Here is a 22,705-nt window from a genome sequence, read left to right as displayed (position 1 = left end):
TCCAAGCTGCTGCTTCGGCCTTTGGACTTGGCCTCGCCGTTGGCGCGTGTCCCATCGCCAGCCGGTACAATGCACTCCAGCCAGAGCATGCTTTGCATAGGCAAATTGTCTCATTTGCACAGATACAGGCAAATGGGCAGCACGGAGGCCAAGCACTGGGGACGCTGGCTCTTGTAGGATGTGCTGACGCTGGTTTTGTTCGTGTCAAAGCTGAGAGACCGGGGCGTGCCCAGCCAGGGCCGGGACGTGCAGAGCCAGGGCACGAGCACTGCCTCGCCGGCAGGGAAAGCACCATAAGAGCAGAGACCTTGATCTCTGCTCCTCTGGGAAGCAGAGACGAGATGGGAACGTGCATGTGCCTGCAGCGGGCCGAGGTCTGGCTCCCTGCGCCGTTATGCACCGATTCTGCGCGGCGGCGGTAAAGCTCCCGCCGGTGCCAGCAGGTCAGACCCAGCGGCGCCTGCACCCGCACGACTGAGCAGGGCAAAGGGGTGTCTGTGTGCACCGGGTGGCAGGTCTGGGTTGGCAAGACGGGCTCCTTGAAAGCTCTCCTGGGACATGGCACATGTGGGCCTGGCTCCCCTCCGCTGCCCGTGTCACACCCGTGTCTCTCTCCCGGCGTCGCTGGGTGCACGGGGCAGCATTGCTCACCCTCCTTTCTCTGCAAGGCTGCTGCGTTCCCAGCTGGCCCCGTCCTTCCTCCAAGCGGGCGGCCTCTCCGTGTGCATCCCCCTCCCCACACCCGCAGCACTTCTCCTCCCCAGCGTGGGCTGCTAAGATCCAGGCTGGGCTGGAAGGGACCTCACCGGGTCATCTAGCCCCCTGCTCCAGGCAGGATCACCCCAGCCCCCCAAAAAAGCCCGTCTCCCTCTTCTCTGTAATCACCCGTCAGGGATTTGGCAGCTGTTATTGCATCCCCCTTCGGTCTTCTCTCCAGACAAAACACCCCTAGCTCGTCCAGCCTTGTCTTGTCTCCGCGGTCCCTGATCCCTTGGGCTGCCTGCACGGGACTCTTTCCAATCTGCCCCGTCCCGTTTGCAGCGCGGGGCCCAAAACTGGACACAGGAGTCTGAGGGAGGCCTCGCCAGTGCCGACTAGAGTGAAGACTCACTGCCGTGGACGTGCAAGTGGCACGGCCGTTGTTCACCCTGGGAGGCTGCCGGCGTGTTTTGCAGGAGCACACGGCTGGGTCGGCTGCAACCCGCAGGGCCTGCCCTGCAGCCCGGGGAACCGCTGCGTGTCTGCGTGGCTCTAACGCCCCGGCTGTTCGGTATAAACCTCACAATCCTCCTCCCGCGCCCCGATGCCTGCAAACGTCACCCGGGTTTTTATCGCCATGACTTACTTTGCTTGTTCAGCGGCGAGTCCTCCTGCTTCTCCGCGGCCGCCTCCCCTTCGTCGGGGATCTTGTTGGGGTAGTTGCTGGACACGTAGAGCTTGTTGATGTCCAGGGTGGTCTTGCTGAAGGTGGACATGGAGGAGTACATGCTGGCGTAGCCGTTGGAGGAGCAGCTCAGCGCCGCCAGGTCCAGCGCCTTGCCCCCGGTGATGATGGGGATGTTGAGGGACAGCTTCCTCCTCCGGCTGGGTGATGAGGACTTGGTGATGGACAGGGGCGGTGGCGAGGAGAACTTCCGGTTGGCCCGGGGCGATTTCGGGGGCTCGCCGTAGAGGAGCTTGTTGTTCTGGCTGCTGGCAAACAGCAGCTCCAGGGACCTGGCGCAGAAACGAGAGCAGGTTTCCGTGTCCGAGCGGACCACGGGCAGGGGCAGGGGCTTCCCCAGTGGGCACGGAGCTGCCTGCCCATCCGGGCCGCGGGAGGAAGCAGGACCGGGGGTCTGCACCCGGAGAGGAGGTCAGCGGAGCACAGCGATGGCCGCAAGCTCCTTGGCCACCAGACGCAGGCGGTGGGAAACCCGGCCAGGTCACTGAGCCCAGCTCCCACCAGGGCCCTTCAATATTACTATGCCCATTTCACAGCTATGCAAAGTCAGTATTATGATGCCTTCCCGAGGCCACCGCCAATCCTGTCTCCCAGCGAAAACAACCCAGCAGGCCCTGGGCGCTGGCTGCCTGGCCCGGGGCAAAGCAGCGACCCAGACGGGACGGCACGCTCCTACCTGGCGGGGATGGCGCTGATGGGCTTCTTGTAGATCGTGATGAGCTTGTCCAGGACGACCAGGGCGGTGGTGAAGACGCGGTAGGAGTGCAGGAAGGTGTTGAGGAAGTCGATGCTCAGGAACCGCAGGTCCGTGAGCCGCTCCAGGAGCCGCTCCACGCTGGCGTAGCGGATCTGCAGGACCTTGCAAGAGTTCATCGTTTTGCTGAAGCGGATGTCCACGTCGTCGCAGTACAAGCTGGTGTCGGACCTGCAAGGGAAACGCGCGGTCTGTGGGGCCGGCCGCTACGTGCTGTCTGGGCCGGGGGATCTCCCCGTATCGCACGTGAGGCCCCCTTGGAAAACACCAGCTCGTTTTTGGAAAATAACAGGGTAGCTCGTCCACCGCAAAGACCCCGGAAAGCCCGCAGCGGGGCCGAAGGGTTTTGACACCCGGGGTAAACATCTGAAATGGCTGGATGTACCGCGGGAGTCATCTTTGCACACCTAACAGCGTGTGACACCCCACAGCACCCTGGAAAGGATCGAGGCACCCCAGGGGCCGTGGGTGCCCGGTCGAGAAGTGCCGAGCTGGGCAGATGGACGTCACTGGCGCAGGCAGGTTGTCTGGGCCAGTCACCTCCAGGCTTTGGCTCGCACACGTAAAGCAGGGTGCGAGAGCCGTCCCTGAGGATGGGGACTGGAGCAGTGCCCCAGAGGGGATGGGATTGTGTACGTGCGGGGACAGACGGACAGCGGGTGCAGATTGCTCTCGGAGACTGGGAAGCCAGCGCTGCAACCGGGACCTCGGAGAGGGGCTGCAAGGCCGCAGGCAGGTAAGGGGGCAGCAGGAATTTCTCTGAGTGCATGCACCTGCCGGCCAGCCCTGGGGAAGGCAGCACAGCCCCCCGGCCCAGGCCCAGGCCCGCGGCTGCGGGGAGAGCAGAGCCGGTGCCCTGCTGGGTCTCAGCTTGCAGCCACGTGGATGGGGCGGCTGCAGGAGGCAAGGGGCCAAGGCTCAGGAGGAAAAGAGAGTGGACTCCTGCTTGGAGGAAAGGGGCATCAGAAGCTATTGAGCACGGGACTGAAGGGCACGGCTCCCTCAACCTTGAATGCTGGAGGCTGCAAATGGAGAGGAACAGGGGAAAACCCTGTTTGCTCTCCCTTCCAGCCTCCGTGCTTTGCCACCGTGCAACGCAGGAGCCTGGACAAGGCGGACCGAGGCTTGACCCAGGACAGGGCAGGCCCTATGTTCTTATGAGTGAAATGGGGCTCACGTGCATGCCCCTCTCAGACACCAGGCTGGGGGAAGGTCTGGGGCTCCCAAACCTCCTCCATCCTGCCGCCCTCCCTGGTGGAGGTGCACATTAGCCATCGTGCCATGCATCACGAATGCTGGCCGACCTGCCTTCACGAGCCCAGCGTGGTCCCGCTGCCAGAACAGCCCCGGGCCCCTGCTCCATCCAGGGGCTCAACACAAGCGGCAGCTCCTCCAACGTGGGGAGCAGCCGCTCCAGCCCCAACGCAGCGTGGCCGGTCTCTGGGGTGTCTTTGCAGACTTGCCCGACAGCCACTGACGCGTGCGGTTTATGGTGAGCCGTGATTAACAGCAGATTAGGCTTAATGGGTTTAATGTCGTCTGCAGATTATGCAGGCTGAGCTCCTGCTGGCTCCGGCCAGCTGCGGCGCTCAGCCAGGGAAAGAGCATCCATGCACCGGCGTCGCGGGGAGCTCTGCCGGTGAAGGGACGGAGCCAGACGCAGCCAGCCTGCGCCCGCGCTGCACGGACCCTCTCCCCGCGCGGAAGGAGCTTACTTGATCATCTGGGGGACGGTGACCTTGGAGTTCTCCTCGAAGGCGTTCATCATGAGGCCGTTGCACCGGATGTTATCCACGCACTGGAAAACACGCGCAGAACGGGAGAGAAGGGTCTCACTGAGGTTACCTGCCGGGGGCCGTCTGAGATGAGACGCGGTTGCTGCAAACTCGGTACGGAGAGCAACAGCTACGGGGTGCGCACGAGTGCCCCCCCCGGCCGGTCTCTAGTGCAGATGCTACGGGAGCTGCATGGACGGGCAGCTCTTCTGATGCAGGATTTGGCACGTTGAGACTGGAGCTGTTATGGAGGATGGAGACAAACCCCGAGCATCTCGGGGGGTGGGGTTCGGAAGGGCTCCCTCCCAGCTCAGCTCTTCGCCCAGGGTGAATCCCATCCCGGACGACCCCTTTAGACGCTACACGCAGCATAGCACACGTTGGCATCTCCCACCCGTTGCAATAGCCAAGCCTTTCTCGGCACGTGGCCACGCCACAAATCTAAACCCGGAAGCTACAACAAAAAGGGCTAATGTTAAAAGATGCCCTCAGCGAAGCCCACAGGGCTCTGCCTGGCCAAAAGGCGGCTGAGAACTGATGCACAAGCAGCTTCCATTTAACTCACTTTTCTGCTCCCCCCCATCCAAAAACACATCATGCCTTGCCTGTCACCGCGGGGGACAAACCCCGGCCTGAGCCATTTCCCCAATGCAAAATGAGTGCGCCGTGAGTGCAAGCTGCAGCCGCACGTGCAAGCAAACAGAGATCCTGCGAGGTGCACGTGAGCTTGGGCACCCAGCATCAAGCGTCTGAATCTGGACCCAAGCAAAGGGCACTGGATGCCGAACCTCGGGGTGACCCCAAACTCGTGCTGCCGCCCTCGGGCCAGGCGCACGGCTCCTTGCCGGGTCTCACCTGGCTGATGTCGCTGGTCCAGGCAGCCTTCTCCTGCCTGGAGGAGGCCACGAGGATGACGGTGAAAGACGGCGAGTCCTTGGGCTCCACCACGATTTTGAAGTCCAGGTGGTCGACGTCTTGCCCCGATGCTTTCGCTTTGGCATGGACAAGAAAACACAGAGCGCTCACTGACACGGCCAGCATCGCTCTACCTGGCCCTGCACTTCGGCTATCTCTGCTCCCTTCCTAGCCCCGAAAGAGGACATCTCCGGCCCCAAAGCTCATCGGGCAGCTGGCCAAGAGGTGCCGCCGGCCCCTAGCAAACTTGGGTTTGTGCAGACCGTCACGGCTGTGACATGGGCAGCACAGCGAGCCTGGAGGATTTTACGCTGCAGAGCAACATGGCAGGACTAGGAGAAACCCCATTTGCATTTGTGTCTGGTTTGGCAGCGAGGGCACAAAGGGTTGTGTGTGCCGGGATGCCCGTTCGGGTCCCCCGTGCCCGAGTCGGTGCTCAGGGTGCTCTCCCGGGCTCTGTACAATGCTGAGGTGTCCCACCTACCCCCGGGCAGCTGCCCTGCATTTCCAGTCCACGTGGCTATTTACTGGCAGGGCAAAGCCGGGCTCTACGTGCAGCCGGGCTGAACCCAGAGTCTCTCTGGAGGAGAAACGGGGCTTGCTGGCTGGTGTGAGCTTTCAGGACATCAAGGAGAAGGGCAGGGAGGGCAGGATTTGGCCCCAGAACCGTTGTTTCCAGAGGGCAATTTTTAACGGGGATGAAAAAGAGCAGCCTTCACAACGCAGCTGCCATGAGAGCAGCCTCGTTGCAGCACATGCGACGGCTGCCCGGGGAAGGTGGCATTTGCCCAGCTGCTTTGGTCCTGCTGAATAACATCCCCGATGATTCCCGCAGGCAAAGCATGGCGTGCAAAAGGCCACGCACAGCTTGACTCCGCTCCGCCAGCTCTTCTGCCCTTCGCAGTCCAGGCCCAGGGATTCACTGCAGAGTGCTCCTGCAAAGCTCTCAGGACCTGCCCTGAGTCGTCAAAAGCCACCGGGGCTCGGACCCCCACGAGAGAGGTGGGAACCGAGAGCCAGGGAGCAGGGCAGGAGCCCTTCCCCTCTATGCCCAGCCTTGCTCTGGCTTTGGGCAGCGAGAACCGGCCATCAGAGACACCCGCCAGGCACCGGGCCCGCGTGCAACCTCCTTCTCCTGCAGGCACTCATGGCTTGCTGCCCAGGGGGACAGGTCCTCAGGGGGCTTCTCCAGACCCTCCGTGCGGAGACGTCAGCCCGAGCTCGGCCCACGTCCAATGCACCGGTTCCACTGCAAACGCCCAAACGGCTTCGCTATCTGCAGCCCAACAGGCCACCTCCGCTGGCTTCCCGTCAGGAGAGTGGAGAGCAAAGTCCCACCACAGACAGCAGGCCCGAGGGGGTGGCACCGCCAAAAGGAACGGCTGGTAGCAGTGGTTGCCAAGGGAATGGGGCAGGAGAGGGACGGGGTGGATCTGGGGGTGCATGGTGCAGTTGCGCCCCGCTTGGCTTCCTGCTCCACCCAAACTCCAAACCCAACTGCCTGGGAGAGGCTGCGGCATTTCTATTCAGGCAGTGACTTCATGGCTCATTATCAGCTCTCTGATTCCTGCTAATCTCTCTTCACTCCACAGGTGTTAACGACCCTCTCACATTTTAATGGCCTTGATGTTCCACTATTGAAGCTATCTTTTCTTCTGCAAGGCTGCGGTCTCTCAGCCGCTCCTGGCCCTGTCTCTCTCTTATCTCACAGCCCTGCCGGCTGTTCTCAGCTCTACCCGAGAGGTATGGCCAGAGTCACTCAGGTGCAGAAACGACTGGCAGTGCAGTTTTGGAGGCCCTGTCTAGGCACTCAAGGAGGCTAGATTTTGTTTTGTGAATCTGAACGAGACGTCGATTTAACTATACTGACGGCAGGATGAACAACGCAATATCCTTTGCCTAGTTTTTGCCTGGCGTGCTGTGTTTCTTTAAACTTTACGTATATTCTCGTGCACGTTCCAATAGCCGTAGCTGGCTTCTGCTTTGATCTTAACCCAAATAACATAGCACTGGCCCTCTATCATAACAGCAAAGCTTCTCGTTTCTCTTTAACTGGAGAAAACGTGTTGTGCTGCAGGCAATGATGTGCCGCACCATCTGCACCCCCCTTTTCCAAACCCTAGATCCGCCCATGGGGGGGTTAATACCTACTTTCCTCATCTGTGCTCTCTTGCTCCTCGACCAAGGTGCAGTCGATGAGCGAGATCACGCCGTTCTGAAAGAGAGAAGCAACAGGCACCCGAGGGAGATGTGAGAAATGGGCACAGGCGCACACGCGCCTCCGTTCTCTCTGCTGAAACCCCTCGGGGCTCAGCAGGAGGGAGATGGATGGGCTCCTCGTCCTTTTGCTATATTAGCCACTTTGACCCAGATAGAAACAGCGAGATCCCGGGCGAGTAATCGTGCATGTGTTTAAGAGTCTACAAGGGCCTTCCTTCTCTACTGAAAAGCAAAGATCCTATTGAGACCCTATTAAGAAATCGCCACCCGTCCCACCGATGACGCGTTTCGAGTTTTGACGGGTAGAAAATGCATAATGAGACATGAGGAAATTGCCATTTTCCCCGTACAGCTGATCAAGCAAGTTGTTTATAAAAGATTGAAGACGAGCGGCAAATTGAATTCCCCCAAATTCTGTCGCCGCGATCAACCCCTCTTTGCCACGGACTGTCATTCTTTCACACCAGTAATTTCATGCCAGTAATGAACAATTTCTCTAAGATTCGCGCTCAATTAACTGCAAAACATCCACAGACAAAAGTGAGAGGCTGGGGAAGGGATCGGAGGTGTTATGTACAAATTTAGGCTCTAATTAACGTTTCCCACTGAATAGATTGTCAATATTATTGCAGCAAACCGTAGGTAACTTCTTTTGCAATTTCTCGTCTTAGCGCGTGACTCATTTCAGCTCGTCAGCGACTGGGCATCGCACGAAAGATGTTGAACTCGGCTTGAGTCTTGCATTTAAATACATGGAGAAAATCTCCAGTTATGTCAGGGAACCCGGGGGCCTCACAAACTCCAGATATCAGCAAGAGAGCCGGGCAATTATTTTCAGTGTTGGCTAAACCGATGGCTGGTTTGGGGACTTTCAAGAGGTAACCCTTTCCCTCGGGGGCCTGGCCTCTGGCTCTACCAGCACGCAGCAAATTGGTAGTTGGACCAAATTCAGTGATTCACTTTAGCCAAAAAAAAGAATAATTACAAAGAGTTAAAAGTATTTCCAGCTTCTTCAGAATGAAACGTTTCGCTGCAAAAATGCTGGGGCACCGTGTCTGGACACATCCAAACGTGTCTGCACATTGGAAATATCCACATGCAACATTTGGGACACGTGGGAACCCTTCTGGGTTCGAAAGAGCATTTTTGTTCAGAAATGGACCTGGGATAAAGAAGGAAAAGGGGCTATAAGAAGGCTTCAATAACTCCGAGATGAAAGCCAGGGTGTTGTTTTGGGTTGAACCCAATGTTTCTGTTGACACAAAGCAGTTCCCTGTGGTTTTCATCTCGCCGAATGGAGGGGGTTTTTCCCCCAATTTTTCCATTTGGCCACTGAGACGAAAAGTCTGCTGCTGGACTAGCAAGGCATGGCAGATCCCGTGCCCACAGGACATCCCGTGTGCCGAGTCCACGTGGCCTTTGCTCTCGGTCGGAGACTGCCAGCTGACCGGGACGTGGCTTCGGGGGTTCACTGGAAACCTGCCGTCCTTCCACCAACGTCCCACGTGGGCCTCTTCCCACCTCTGGTTTGGGGCTTGCTGGAGCTACAGGTCTGTGGACCGAAATCTCAGCCCCAGCCCAGGCTCACAGCTGCTTGCCGGTCTTCCAGACCTAGCGGGAACCCTCCCCGCACAAACCAGATGCAGGCACAAGGAGCAACGGGCTCGAAAGCTCCCCGGCCCACCCACTCCACCACGGCCGAGCCCACCGCTGGGCTGTCCCCTACACCGTAGCTTGCAGCAGGGCAGCGCCAGGGGAGCCCCCCAAGCCCTGTGGTCCAGGGCAGCCGGGGCGTGGGTGGGAGGACGCACCTTGGTCAGATGCAGTTTTCCGCCCGAGCCCCTGGTGCAGATGATCAGGTGCTTGGAGAAGAGGAAGCACTGCCTCTCGCCCTCCTTCCTTAGGGACAGGGAGCCCAGCCGCCCCCGCGTGATCTTGCCCTTCTCCGACATCGGCACTTGGATGAGGGAGCCTGCAGAGGGGACAGGACCCGTGACTAGCCCGTGGCGCCTCATCCCACCCGGGGAGCTGACTCGGTCACGTGCCACGCGTGTCAGGCAGGCCGTGGCAGTGCCCCTTCCCCTCAGGTACCACTCCTCGACCCGGCACCTTGCCAAGGAGGTGATGGTGGGCGAGGCGAGTCCCGCACTGCCGTGCTAATGGTTGGTGCGGGTTTCTCCCACCTCCCTCCTTTGCTTGGGCAGGGATGCAGCCAAGGGGTCCTTGTTAGGATGCCCTGGGTCCCACTGCAGACAGCTGCTGCCTGCACAGAGCAAGGGGTGGTGGGGAGAAGCAGCGGGGGACGGAGGGGGGGGCTCGGGGGGGACCCCTGGGAGCCCAGAGCCCACCTACCGGGTCTGGGAAAGGCAGGGTCCCGCCCAACGTGCACGGGAGGAGATTGAGGGGGACGAAGTCGGAGGCCGTACCTTGTCTGACAAAGGTCTGGCTGGTGTCCAGGAGAATCTCGCACCCTTCGATAATCATCCTCTCGATCGCCAGGTTCTTCCGGATGTTTTCCGTCTCGCTCACCTCGTCGTGCATGATCCTGGAGCAGGGGAAGAGAGCGTGGGAGACTGGGGGCGACTTCCACTTCCACTTCCCTGCCTGAGACCGGGGCAGGGTTGCCGTTCACATCTCCGGCAGCTGCATGCGGTACAGTTCAGATGAAGGAAAGCCACGGGATAGCAGCCCACCCCACAGCCTGACATGTGCCCTGGAGCACACGACACTTGGCCTGGGCTTGCTCTGCGGCGACCTATCTAAGATCACTTTCTCCAGGGCAGGGGCTCCCAGGCACGGGGCTGGGATCAGACCCAGGAGCTCCAGCCCCTCCACTGTCCACAGCATCCCTCCAGGCTGCCGTGAGCTACGTGGTGGCACTGGGAGGGGAAAGGAGGAGGGATTCAGACTCGGCCCTTGCACTTCTGAGATGCTGGAAGGTCTCAGCCCCACTCCAGTCGCCGCACCATTGCTCGTGACTGTCACGGGGACCCTGGTCCGAGGCCTCGAGGCCACAGACGCTGCAGAGAAGGAGGTCGAACTCTGCACAAAGCCTTCCCGGGGACCCAGGAATTCAGAGTGGCTTTGGGAGCCCAGCATCTGAAGCGCCCAGAGGTTTCCACCAGACCAGGTATGAAGCGAACTCCTTTGGAGACTGCTTTGGTTCAGAGCAAGGTGCAGGGCAGGGGACAGGGCAGGATGGGGGAGCTGATTTTCCCCCTTTATTGGGCACTGGGGAGGCCACATGTGGAGTCCTGTGTCCAGCTGTGGCCCCCCACTATAGAAAGGATGTGGACACATTGGAGAGAGTCCAGCAGAGAGCAACGAAAACGGTTGTGGGGCTGGGGGACAGGACTGGTGAGGAGAGGAGGAGGGAGCTGGGCTGATTTCGCCTGCAGAAGAGACTTTCCCAGGCTAGAGCAAGCCAGGGTGTGCGGAGGGTAGTGCGAGCCCAAGGTCTCGGACCCCCTCCTCCCTTCCCTGTGCTCTGGCTAGCACAGACGGCACTCCAGGACAGAGGGCGCCTGGCAGCACCGGTCCCCCGGCAGAGCCACAGTTAGACGGCCAGCAGCGATGCACCCCGCGTGCAATTGCAGCCATCGCCTAGAGGGCCAGGGGCCGGTGCTGCTCTGGACATCACCTGCTCTGACGCTCCTTAGCTTTCCCGGACTTGCACCGCAGCGCGCCCGCACTGTCCCACCGCGGTGCGCAGGCTCTCCGTGCTCTCCGGCCGTCAGCAGAGCAAGAGCTGCCCAGCGCTGGAGGACTCCCGACCCCTTCCTCTTCTCTGAGGAAGAGACCCGAGACCCGCACGTGAGCTGTTCTGACCTGGAAAGCTCCTCCAGCTTGGACTTGGCGTAGTCCAGGCTGTTCCTCTCCACGTGCTCGTGAGGCGTGTGCGCCAGCAGCTCGTGCAGCGTCAGGATGTATCTGGGGATCTGAGCAGAAACCAAGGCATGAGGGAGATGAGAGGCGTGGGCAGGAGGGGTCCGGGGTACCCCGGGCTGGGTCAGGCAGACACCAGCAGCTCTGGGCACTTTGCACAGCTCCTTGGAGCTGCCCGTGCTAAACCCTCCAGCCTGCACCATGCCCCACAGAGCTGCCTCTGCCCCAGATGCGCCCCAGAGTCCTGCACCATGCACCGCCTGGTACTGCCCCCCTAGCCAGGAGCAATCACAGCCCGGCCAGGCCTCCAGCCCCTGGCACACAGGGCAAAGCACCAGTGCGTAACTGGTGAACGACACCTGCCCTTGGCCCTGACTCAGGTGCTGGCGTGGAGGGTCCTTGTCCTCTTCTGGCCTCTGAGAGCAGGAGGCACCAGGCTCCCTGTTGGGGTCTTGCCCACCACCCACCGGCTGGGAGGGGGGAGGGAGGCGACATGCCCCTGCCAAACCCTGGTTTGGGGCTTCAGCGCTTTTGCAGCTAAAGGGACTTTGCTGCCTTGGCTCAAGGCTTTGCATGCCCAGGGAGCTCCCCTTGCCATGTCGTTCTCCCGTAAGAAATTCTCCTGGGAGTGATTTAACTCAGGTTATTTTTCTCCTGGAGCGGCCATTTTTATTCCAGGAGAAAAAAAAGCCTGAACATCTGTACGCTTGGGGATTCTCCCGGGAGAGCCACGGCTCTGGATGTCTGGATGAGGCCTTAGGACCCCCAACAGCCCATCTGGGCCCTACAGGGAGAAGGCAGCAGGACCCTGGCATGGGGTAGCATGCAGCTCTGCCCACTGGCTGGTGGCTGGGTGGCAGCTTCCAGCCCCAGCGTCTCGGGGAGCTGAGGGCACCGGGCGCTCGCGCAGGGGAAGGCAAGCCCTGCCCGGGTCTGCAGGGGTGCGAGGCGAGCACCACGCACCTGGAACATGGGGTAGGTGAGGAAGGTCTCGAGCGTGCGCTCCTCGCAGTCGGGCTTGGCCTCGTAGTGCTTGAGCAGCTTGTCGAAGTCGCGGTTCTGCTTGCAGTGCGCCAGGATCTGCAGGCTGTACTGGTGGTTGCGCACAAACTCCTGGTAGATGTTCAGCATGGGCAGCAGGATGTCGAACAGGTCGGCTGCGGTGGGGACGGGCCGTCAGGGCAGTGCCACGCACCGCTCTTCTACTCCTGGCCAGGCGGGCCCTGAGACCTGCGCTGGCTCCAACCCTGGGTGGTTTGGGGTTGGATAGCCAGGGCTCTGCCCAACCAGGCACGTCTCTGCCAGGCCAACCTGAGCACTGCAGGCATTTGCAAAGAGCCCCACTCTTGCAGTCATGCTCCCCAGAGCCGGCTGAGACCCCATGAGGCACCGGCGAGCTCCCCGCTGGCACCAAACAGCCCTCCCTCCCTGAAAGCAGGATCCTGCGGCTTCCACAAGCCTGGGGCAGGGGGAAACAAGCAGCACCGAGAAGCAAAGGGCCTGGGCTTCCTCTGTGTTTTCCTTTTTTGGTTAAGAGAAAGCAGAGCTCTCCCTCGCGATGCGACGCGGCTGCGGCATGCACCAGGGAAGCACGTGCAAAAGGGCCGGGAGCCAGTCAATGCTCTTTAGTAGCCAAAGGCTTTTCTGTGGACAAAAGAGCAGCCCCGGGGAGCTTGCCCCTCCATGTCACTGGCTTGCAAAACCCCGAGCCCGGCCATCAGAGCGCAGAACCACTTCGTTCCACGTTCCCCTGAGGGTCTCCTGCCTTTGGGAACAAAACAGGCCGGTGCCTTGCACAGCAGCCAGCAGCCACGTGCCACAGAGAGGTGCCTGGCATCTACACGGCTGGAGAGAACAGCCATTGAATGCCTTGGGAGGAAGGGCCTCGGCGAGAGAGCGGGGGATAAATGCAATAAGGCCCCACAGGGACTCACCCAGCACGAGCGTCGGCCAGCTGGAGATCCTCGCTTTCAGGCCTTGGTAGAAGATCTGGTGCAGGAACATGATGGTTTCACTGGAAAAGAAACCCAGAGTCAAGAGGCTGGGTCAAGCCCTGCTCATCGCGCTGGGGAGGGGGCAGCTGGCACGCAGGGAGGGGGTGGAAGGGAACACCTCCCGGCATGGCCAGGGGACCAGCTCAAGGGACAAAGCAGCTCAAGCCACCGGCCAGTGAGACAGACGGGCTGCCAGGGTCACCATCTGAGGAGCAGGACCGAGCGCTACCGAGGCATCCTCTTTGGCACGGGAAGGAGCAGGGCAACCCTACAAGCCCTTGCAGGCCTGCGGTTCTAGGAAGACGAGGTTGAAGATGCCACATGCCACCCTGCTCAACCCCACTGTCACCCTCCGGCTGGGCACGGGACCTAACGAGGCAGTAATGAGCTCCATCTCAGGGGTTTAGTTTGGCTTGAGCCCCCGCCCAGAAACCCAGGGAAATCCACCTCCCCATGCAAACAAACCTCCCCACTCGCCAGCAGTAGGCAACATAAGGGGGTTTCCTGACAGGGGGAAGGAAAAGAGGACATCCCACAGCTTTAGGAGATCCTTCACGACCTGTCGCACCCCACTTCAGCCACTAGCGGTTTATCACAGTCAGATGTTCAGAGATCTGGTGCCACACAGGTGAATTCGGCAACTGGTGGGGCCAGTGTAGCTGCTCCAGGACCCGCCTCTCCCCCCCAGGGTTAGGGCCAGGATGACACAGAGCTACTACAGCAGTAAGGAGAAGCTGGTGCCCTGGGGCGCTAGTCCTCCTGTGCGGGTATGTGGAGCAGTGGTTCCAGGCAATGCTCCTCCCCGGTGCCCCCACCCTGTCCCAGCTCAGACCAGTGCAGCAGGGCTTGGTGAAGGGTGCAGGCAGGGAACCCCCCAGGGACTCCAATCTGTCCCCACCCCCAATGCAGAGACCCAGCATGCAGCACCAATGGCAAGGCTTGCAGGGAATGCATCTCCCTTTGCAACGGGCAGGGGTCCGGAGGAACTCCCTTGGAAAGGACCCATTTCTGGACCACCTTGTTGCTGCTCCCAGCCTCAGGTTTGCTGCAACAGGGGCCAGAGGGCAGCTCGGCATCCCAGATGCCTTCTGTCCCTGTCCAGCCCTGCAAACCCCTCATTTCTCCCCATTGCTTCCCTGGGATAATCCCACAGCAGCCGGTTTTGAGTGGTTCTTGGCAAAGCAGACCCAACTGTCCTTGACTAACCCGGGCCTTGGTGCCTGGCCGTGAGATCCAGCGTTAGCTTCACTGGTACCTTGCCACCTGCGGCACCAGACTTGGTGAGGTCTGTACGTCCCTGCAGCTGATGGCACCGGGGCCCCAGCTCGGCCGTGAGCAGTGGAGCGAGTGTCTCCCCACCTCCTGCTGTCCCCGACACCTGCAGAGTGGGGTCAGACCAGGCAGACCCAAGGAGCCTCCGTCCTGTGGCCAGCAAGGCCAGGGCTGGACTCCCGAGCCTGGACACTTCTCATCCCCTGGCTGTGGGCAGGATGCTGGTGGCATCGCACTGGCTTCCTCCTCCACCTCGCCCAGGAGACTGATGTCTCCTCCCAGGCCACGTCGTTCATCTCCTTTCTTGACAACGAGGTACAGTCTCCATTTAATTTGCAGCCTCTGATAAATGACCGTCGCCACCCCCATGCCAGGCCCGGCTGCTGCCTGCTCTGACCTATTTTTCCCAGAGTGCTTGGGACCTCTCTGATTATTTCAGTCACCCCCAGTATCGCACACAGTTTCCATCCACCTGAGCCCCCCACCCCACGGCTAGGCAGGATGCATGGGGGCTTCTCTCGGGGTATTTTCCTACCCATTTTCTGGGAACAGATGGCCACATGGGCCACGCACCAAGCAGGAGCCAGCTGGGTCAGATGGACCGAGGGTTCAGCAAAGCCTTTACACAGAACTCAGGCCCCTGCCACACCTTACATACATTGTGCAGCTATCTGGTTAAGCGTGCAATACATTTACATGTGCAAAATAAGATTGGCCACGTGTGCAAAGTAATGATAGGGCCATAAAAAATGGCCATCCAGCTACAAAAAGCCAATCAGATATGTCTACACATGACAATTTAAGGCACATTATTCATTTTTAAGGTGCATTAAAGGCACATGCACACCCTTAAAGCGCCTTAAAAATGGCGATTTTAAACTATACGTGCCTAAATTTGATATCTGCAAAAGCAGGTATTGAATTAAGGTGCTCATAGCTAAAATGCCTTAATGCACAAGTAGATGCGCAAAAGCACATTAACTCAGTGTATGTCAACCAACTTGAGAACAACTTTAATCCCAAGCTTTTGTGCCTAACTAACTTTCATCCCAAATTCCTAACTTTAGTTCCAAGTTTTTGTTCCTAACCAACTTTAGTCCCAAGTCGGTCCGCACACCATGTTAATATGCCTCAGTGTGTACATGTGTAGATGTGCATCTAAATCGCCTTAATACGCATTAGGGAAACGTGCATTAAGTTTAGGCGCATGTAAAAGTATGTGTAGACACACGCAGTTAGTGCTTGAAAATGTGCAACGACTTGATAGCTGGTTTCTATCCAGGTTTAATCTGCATGTGTGGCAGGCCCTTCAGATTTGGGCTAGGCACGGCCTAGGGGCAATGACTTCCCACCCCTCTATGCTCACCACTGGTTTTGAAGCTGGTAAAAGAACTGAGATCGGTAGGAACATGCCAGGGGCCAGCGGATGTCAGCCTGCACAGCAGCGCCTATGGACATCAGGCCCCACCAGCTCAGGTCCTCCCTTCACACGGGGGAAGCAGTGACATGTGCTCCCCTCCATGCACACACCACAGCAGGTGCACAACAACAGATGCCAAGACTAAGCATGTGTTACAGCTCCTTTGAGGAGACCCCAAAACACACTCTCCTCTTTTCTTCACCCTCCATTTCAGTTTTTCTTTGGCGTAGCAAGCTTGTGGCCACAGGGGTGACCCCCTGCCTGACTCAGGCGCAACTGAAACCCTCCCTTGATCCCTTGCCTGCCACACCTTATCCAGCACAGAGGACGTCCGGAGGGAAAGGTGGCCCAAAGCAAAGCTCGAGGTGTGATGTGTCTCAGCATCTGAGACATTCAGAGGTTGAGGACCAAGCTGCCGCTGCTGCCTGCATCAATAATGGGCCAAACCCACGCACCAGGTCCAAGCAGGTCTGGAGGTCCAGGCTGCTCTTCTGCAGTTCAGGTCCCATCTCTGCCCTTCTAGTCTTCCTGGACCACAGCAGCAGAAATAGGCTATGTTTCACTGGTTTCCAACATACTAGGAGGTGTGTCCCACAGAGAACACCATGCTCCGTGCTTTCAGAGCTGGGGAGGGTACAACACGCCCCGCGGCACCCTGCCAGAATCAGCAGAGCGGTGAGGTGCTTCAGTGGCAGCGACGGACCACATGTCATGCTGGGGTCCAGCAGTGCTAGGAGAGCATCCCATGGGAGCCTGACACGGGAGCAGAGAGTTGAGGCCACACTGAGCACATCTGGACAATACTACTTGATGCTACTCCCACGGACAGATAGGCGACGGAGTCCACCAGGAACCCTCACGGGGTGGGACTGGAAGCAGTGCCTTCCTGCACCCCAGCAGCCTGGGGGAGCAACGTGCCCTGGGGCGTCCTCTTGGAGGGGTCCCCTGTGCAGGCCTCTGGCATGGAGAAGCATCACTCCTACCCACAGCTCTCGTGCCTGGCCGTCTGGGGTGACACGCCGGGCACTGCTTCAGCTGCCCCAGGCTTCGTGTCCTCAGCTGGAGTCATGGAGGCAGCAGCTCCGCTCTCTTGTCAAACCCCGGGTAGGAGCGGTGCCAGCAGATGGAGGGCAGTGATTCTTCCCCTATATTCAGCACTGGGGAGGCCACATCTGGAGTCCTGTGTCCAGTTTTGCCCCCCCCCCGCAGCTACAGAAAGGAAAATGGTTCATGGACTGGGGGACATGACTGGTCAGGAGAGGCTGAGGGAAATGGGTTGATTTAGACTGCAGAAGAGAAGACTGAGGGGGATTGACTAGCAGCCTTCAGCTCCCTGCAGGGGGCTGCAATGAGGACGGAGCTGGGCTGGTCTCAGTGGGGGCAGATACAGGACAAGGAGCAGTGGGCTCAAGCTGCAGCAAGGGAGGTTGAGGTTGGACATTAGGAAAAACTCTCACTAGGAGGGTGGTGAAGCACAGGGACAGGCTCCCTAGAGAGGTGGGGGAAGTTCCTTCCTTGGAGGTTTTTAAGCCCCGGCTAGACAAAGCCTTGTCTGGGATGACGTAGCTGGGGCTGGTCCTGCCGTGAGCAGGGGTTGGACCAGGTGTGACTCCCGAGGTCATTTTCTATGATTGTATGACATTTCCCCATGTTGTTGCTCCCTGGCCCCTGGGCGCTTGTGGATTTGCTGCGGGGGCAGGCAGGGTTAATGCTCTCCCCACTGGAAGCCAGAGGCCTGTCCTCACTGCAGGCAAGGCCGGGATGTGGCCAGATAGGAAGTGTCCCTGGAGCCCCGGCCAGGTTGGTAGAAGAGCCAGAGCTGCCCGAAAAGGAGGAGACCTGCGGGGAGCGCTGGCACAGGCACCCAGTCGCCGTGCGAGTCCAAGGCAGCCGGCTCATCGCTTGGATGCCCCCCGCACAAGCCCACGGAGGATTTACATAAATAAAATGGGCTAGGAAATACGCAGGGGCATCCTCCTCTCTTTTGGGCAGAACGCAAGGACCGGGGAGGGAGGGAGGCAGGAGACACGCTGGGATCTGGGCACAGCTTTCCTCGGACTCTGCTGCTCCCTGCAACCCATGAGAGAGAGCATCCCCCATCCTCTGCCCGCGAGCCTCTCCGTCCGGACACTCTCCGGACACGGCATATGCAAGACATCCCCGCAGCTGCAGCGCTCGTGTCTTCCGGGACGGGGAGGGGGCTCAGCCCTACGGAGCAGGGCAGGACAGAGCTACAAGCCATCCCACGCGCATCACGCCCGCATCGTCCCGGGACGGCGCTCACCTGTTCAGGAAGATGCTGCTGACGTCGTCGTGCGTGATGGGCGGCTTCTTGGAGCTGGCCGCCATGCGGAGCGGGCGCAGGAAGTTGTTGACGAGGATGTGCAGCTGCTGGACGTACTCGGCCTCGGCCTCCAGCATGCTGAACACCACCTGGTTCCTCTTCCTCATGCTGTCGGCGTGCGGCGAGCGGATGTAGTCCTGGATGATCGTCTTCCACTTCCTCCTGCACAACCAGCCGCGCAGGAAGCTCTGGACCTGTGAACACATGAACGAGCTCGTTAGGGGGCCGGCATAATGACCTGGGCAGGCGCAAGGACCCCAAAGCTCCTCAATTAGCAGCTCATTTCAAGGCCTGTTCTTACAGCCAGCAACATCCTAATTTCTTCTTTGACAAAGATGAATGCCGGTCTCCCTCGCGGATGAAAGGAGGCGGCGTTCATTCTTGACCTGGCCCTTGCAGAGGCACAGCAGAGCAGCCTTTGTTGTTAGCAGGACCACGAGGACGTGGGAAAACCCAGCCTGCCTAGTGCCTAAACCTGCCTCTCCATTCACCGCTGGACGGGTGACCCGGGAGGTGTCCGTGCAAGGATGCACGCACGTAACATAGTACACACGAGGCACAAGTACCTCGGCTGCATGAAAAGCTTTCGCATCTTGTGTGTATGATGAGTGCTATCTATATCGCATCTAAATCTGTACTCAGCCCTGGCTATACATAGATCCATGCACCCACCCCCTCACACCGCCATACACACAAACGCACCGCGATCTACCCCTCGAGAAGCAGCGGGAGCTTGCCACGTGCGTGGCAAAGCTTCGGCACCAGGTCTCCAGGCAGGGGACCTGCCCCGAGAGGCGATGGCAAGGATGCTGCATGTGCCGTAGCCACCCCGAGAGACCCGCCTGCAATGCTGCTGCTGGGAGCACGAGAGCGGGCCACTACACGCCGACGGGGACTCCTTTCTCTCTGCGAAGAACAGCTCATGCTCGCAAGGTTGCTTTGCTGGTTTCTGCAGTGTCTGTCTGCACATCTTCCCAGCCAGGGGCTGGTCCTGCTTGGGCAGGGGGTTGGATCAGATGTGACTCCTGAAGTCCCTCATTTGCTATGAATCTGTAGCAGGGACCTTGAGAAGTCATCGTGTCCAATGCCCCGCGCAAGGCAGAATCAGCTCTGTCCAAAGCATCCCATACAAGCCCACTGCCTAACCCCTTAGCATAACGACACAGTTGGCCTGACAACTACAAGACATCACGTCCTAATCCTGCACAGGTAAGGCCGGGGCTTCACCTGTGCTGGATCAGGGCGGAAGTGGCTAATTTGCAGCTGAGCTGGCATGGCCAGCCTCGTGCCGTGCCCTTGCCAAGCGCAGAAGTGGTGCCTGATGCAGGAATGATTTCCAAGGCAGCTGTGCACACCTCCCTGCAGGAGTTCATCAAGCTCAGGCAGCTCAAGCAGCCCTCCCCGTTCAACACCCGCACGGTGATTCTCAACCAGGGTGCCCCAGCACCCAGGGGTGCCTAGATAGCCTCGCAGGGGTGCCACACAAGGTGTACACACCCAACAGTGCTATCATGATTTGCAAGAAACCCCCGAGATTTCAAGTAGGATTCATTGTGTTAAAAACCACTCCAGCCTGGTGCGGCCTGCCGGATTTCTTTCCAGCGGGAGAAGGACTCTGTTGTTCTTCCCGAGTCAAAAAACGAATGCAAACTAAGAGCTGGCTTTTCCCGAGGGGTGTTTCCAGGCTAGCGAAAGGTGCCTCGAGTCAACCAAGGTTGCGATGCCCCGCACTGGCAAGCAGCAAGGAACATGCCTCCTTCCCAGGAGGGCATAAATTAAATAATAAATAAATTCCCAGGAAATCCTCATGTTGTGCCTCTGAAGGGAGTTAGCCCCTGGGGAAAGCACTCAGGCTTGACTATATACCTGGCTTTAATAAGGGCATGTAATTTAAGGATGGGGAGGACCGACCTTTTTAATTTTCTTGATATCGCTGTCGTCGTCGTTGGGCGCGCTGGTCTGAATGGACTGGATGCGCTCGTTGTCTTTGAGCAAGGAGGCGATCTGCAAACACACGTGGAAACAAGCTGAGCCTGCGAGACAGGACGTGGTCAGCAAGGCATCTCAGAGCCGCGAGCCAGCTCTGTCCCCTCTGCAGGTTGTGCCGATCCCAGGGACGGGATTTTGCCGTAGGTGCGTGCCTCGAGAGCCCGCCTGTGCTCCAGCACGAGGCTCAGACCCCGTCCCGACTCCCACTTGAGCTGAGAACAACGTCTGGGTCTGTTGCTATGGAGGAAGCACTAAGGAAGCGTATGAAAAGCACTGCAACCATGAACACGAAACAGTTTTCCCTCCTACAGCGTGTTTGGAAAGTTGGCTGGACACACGTCGGCGGCGGTATCGAACAGATGGGAAACAGGGATTAACAATTCTGCACTTTCAACGCTGCCAGATGCATGCAGAAGGCGGGGGAGACCTGCACCTCCCGGACTAACTATACACCAGAGATGCCCAAGCTTTCGTAAGCAAGCGCCCGCTTCATCGGGTGCCACGGCGCGTCCCTACGTAGACTCGGATGAAGTGCCGGTGCTTAATGCACCTCTGATTTACTTGGTCTCTACCCTGCCTTCCACCTTCAAGCTGACACAGGTGACTACCGCCGCTCTCTGCAGATAGGCTCGGGTAAGGAGACATGGCCCCGAGAAAGCCTCGTGCTGGAGGAAGGGTGGGGAAAGCCGCGGAAAAATCCCGCTACTTTCATTTGGCCACTTGCAAAAAGGGGCAAGCTTTCGCATAGGCACGGTTTGTCATGAAAACTGGTATTGAGCCGGCTGGGTTTTGATTCAACATATTTCCTGCCCTCTTCCTTTTTGGCACAGAAAAGGGGGCAGCAAGGGGAGAGAAAAGGCAGGGGCGACCGTCCATGCAGTCATGAGAAAATACAGCTGAAAATGCTTTATATTTTTCACGTTGTTGCAAAACAATCGCAAATTAAAATCTAAATCAGGAGTGTTCACAACACTTTCCAGTTTGGGAAAAAGCCCGTTTTTATTAGCGCTTTTCCCAAGGAGGGTTTTGAACATCTGGGATTTGAGAACACGTTGGCTAGGGGGGAATGAAGACAAGCTGGGTTGTCTGGGCTCGCGACACAGGGAGGGAGAGGAGGTGTCGGAGCACGAGGACGGGGATTGAAGTCCAAGTTCGCTCTCCTATGAAGACCTCTGAGATCCCCCCACCTTTTCCTGCCCTCACTCGGAATAAAGTTGAAATCTCAAAACTTTTCGTGAACTCGACAGGCAGACCTAATTATCAGACAAAGCAGTTTGTTCCAACAATGTGGGCAGGTTTTGTTCCGACATCCAAACATCTCGGCGAACTCTTTACCAATAAGATCGTCATCGATTTTGGGAGCAAAAGGCCCTGCGCGCGAGCTCAGGGCGCCGAGACGAGAGGCTGCCAACTCCAAAGTGAGTTGGGACAACTGCCCGACCTGCCCCCATGCGGGTCCAGCTCGGGTGACCTGACGGTCCTGCCCGAAAGGAAAGGAAAGGAAAGGAAAGACTACGCGGAGACCCCCGACAGCTCTTCAGCACCGAAACTACGCAGCCCGGTCCCATCTGCAGACAAAATCCATCCCCACCCGGTGCCTCTCGAACAGGAAAGAGCTCCCCGCCGTCGAACCCCATTCCCGGAGACACCGGTGCTTCACCGTTCACAGCTCAATCAAGAATGGGGCTTTTCTTTCCCCCGGAGAACTTAAAACTGAGCTCCCCGCTCCCGAACGCAGACCAAACGCCACCGCCACGTTTGAACGTTTCCTCCTGAACGCCACCCAGCCTCTGCAGACGGGTGCGGGCACGCGGCTGCCAAGGAGCCTCCGATGCGGAGCAAAGACCAGACCCGCCTGATGCCACCTTTCGCTCGTTAACGCTCTGCCGCGCCAAGGGCAGGCCGGGCAAGCGCCACCGTCCCGGCTGGTTTTGCTCAGGAAAGCCCAGGAGCGTGACCTTCATTCTCAACCTGTGCTTGTCCCGGGGCCAGCTGCAGGACGACGTGATTCATTAACGACCGGGCTGTATCAAACAGCACGTTAAAAACCACATGGAGTTGTTTTGGATTCCCAATCGGCTCCTGGCTGGAAACGGCTTCTTCTCGGCGCTGGGGCGGGAGGTTTAAAGTCTCTGATGGATAAATATTCAGCGCAGCAGAGGGCTGGATGGGGGAGGGGGGGTGTCTTTTTTTTTAAATCAGGTGAGCAAAATTTGCACATGAAAGTAGCAGCTGATGATGGGATCTGCACTTCAAAAGGCCGCGGAGGAGAAAACAACACAAGGTGCAATCCCATGCAGGCCAGCTCAGCGAGGTGCTAATTACCGCTAGCACTTTGCCAGCTTTTAAAGGATCGATTATGCATTTTAACCCATAATCCTTGGGTTGAAGTCAAGGTGTGCGTGCGACTCCCATCTTCCCCTCGATGCCAGCAGCTAGCACAGATGCCCTAATCCCAAGGCATGGAAAGTTTGACCCCGCGATGTAAGAGGGTCAGAGCAGCCCTTCCTCCCCGCAGATGCGATGGCTCAATGTCAACGGGCCACTTGGTGCCACGTGTCCTCCCAGCTTTTTGAAATTCGACGCACACGGGTGGGAGGAAGGGGAGACTCTAGGCCCCGAAACCTGCTTCCCAGACAGCTGGGCCGGGGGTACGTTCACAGCGTGCCGGGGCGCCTCTGCACTTCATTCCC

At 58.7% G+C, this 22,705-nt stretch overlaps 1 protein-coding gene across 1 annotated transcript in view; it reads right to left on the bottom strand.

The window, feature by feature from the left end:
• RASGRF1 (Ras protein specific guanine nucleotide releasing factor 1) overlaps positions 1 to 22,705 on the bottom strand; it is a 68,338-nt gene that overhangs the window by 18,831 nt on the left and 26,802 nt on the right. The window contains exons 4-15 of the mRNA XM_059714495.1: positions 19,935 to 20,027; positions 17,964 to 18,217; positions 12,928 to 13,007; positions 11,957 to 12,150; positions 10,937 to 11,046; positions 9,535 to 9,653; positions 8,920 to 9,080; positions 7,040 to 7,103; positions 4,829 to 4,965; positions 3,914 to 3,996; positions 2,121 to 2,369; positions 1,346 to 1,716 (exon numbers count right to left, since the gene is read on the bottom strand). Coding sequence (XP_059570478.1) covers positions 1,346 to 1,716; positions 2,121 to 2,369; positions 3,914 to 3,996; positions 4,829 to 4,965; positions 7,040 to 7,103; positions 8,920 to 9,080; positions 9,535 to 9,653; positions 10,937 to 11,046; positions 11,957 to 12,150; positions 12,928 to 13,007; positions 17,964 to 18,217; positions 19,935 to 20,027 — 1,915 coding nt within the window. The remainder of the gene's footprint in view (positions 1 to 1,345; positions 1,717 to 2,120; positions 2,370 to 3,913; positions 3,997 to 4,828; positions 4,966 to 7,039; positions 7,104 to 8,919; positions 9,081 to 9,534; positions 9,654 to 10,936; positions 11,047 to 11,956; positions 12,151 to 12,927; positions 13,008 to 17,963; positions 18,218 to 19,934; positions 20,028 to 22,705) is intronic.

Source organism: Alligator mississippiensis, chromosome 11 (assembly GCF_030867095.1).
Source record: "Alligator mississippiensis isolate rAllMis1 chromosome 11, rAllMis1, whole genome shotgun sequence".
Classification (NCBI taxonomy): Eukaryota; Metazoa; Chordata; order Crocodylia; family Alligatoridae; genus Alligator; species Alligator mississippiensis.
This window is presented reverse-complemented; position numbering and strand designations above follow the sequence as displayed.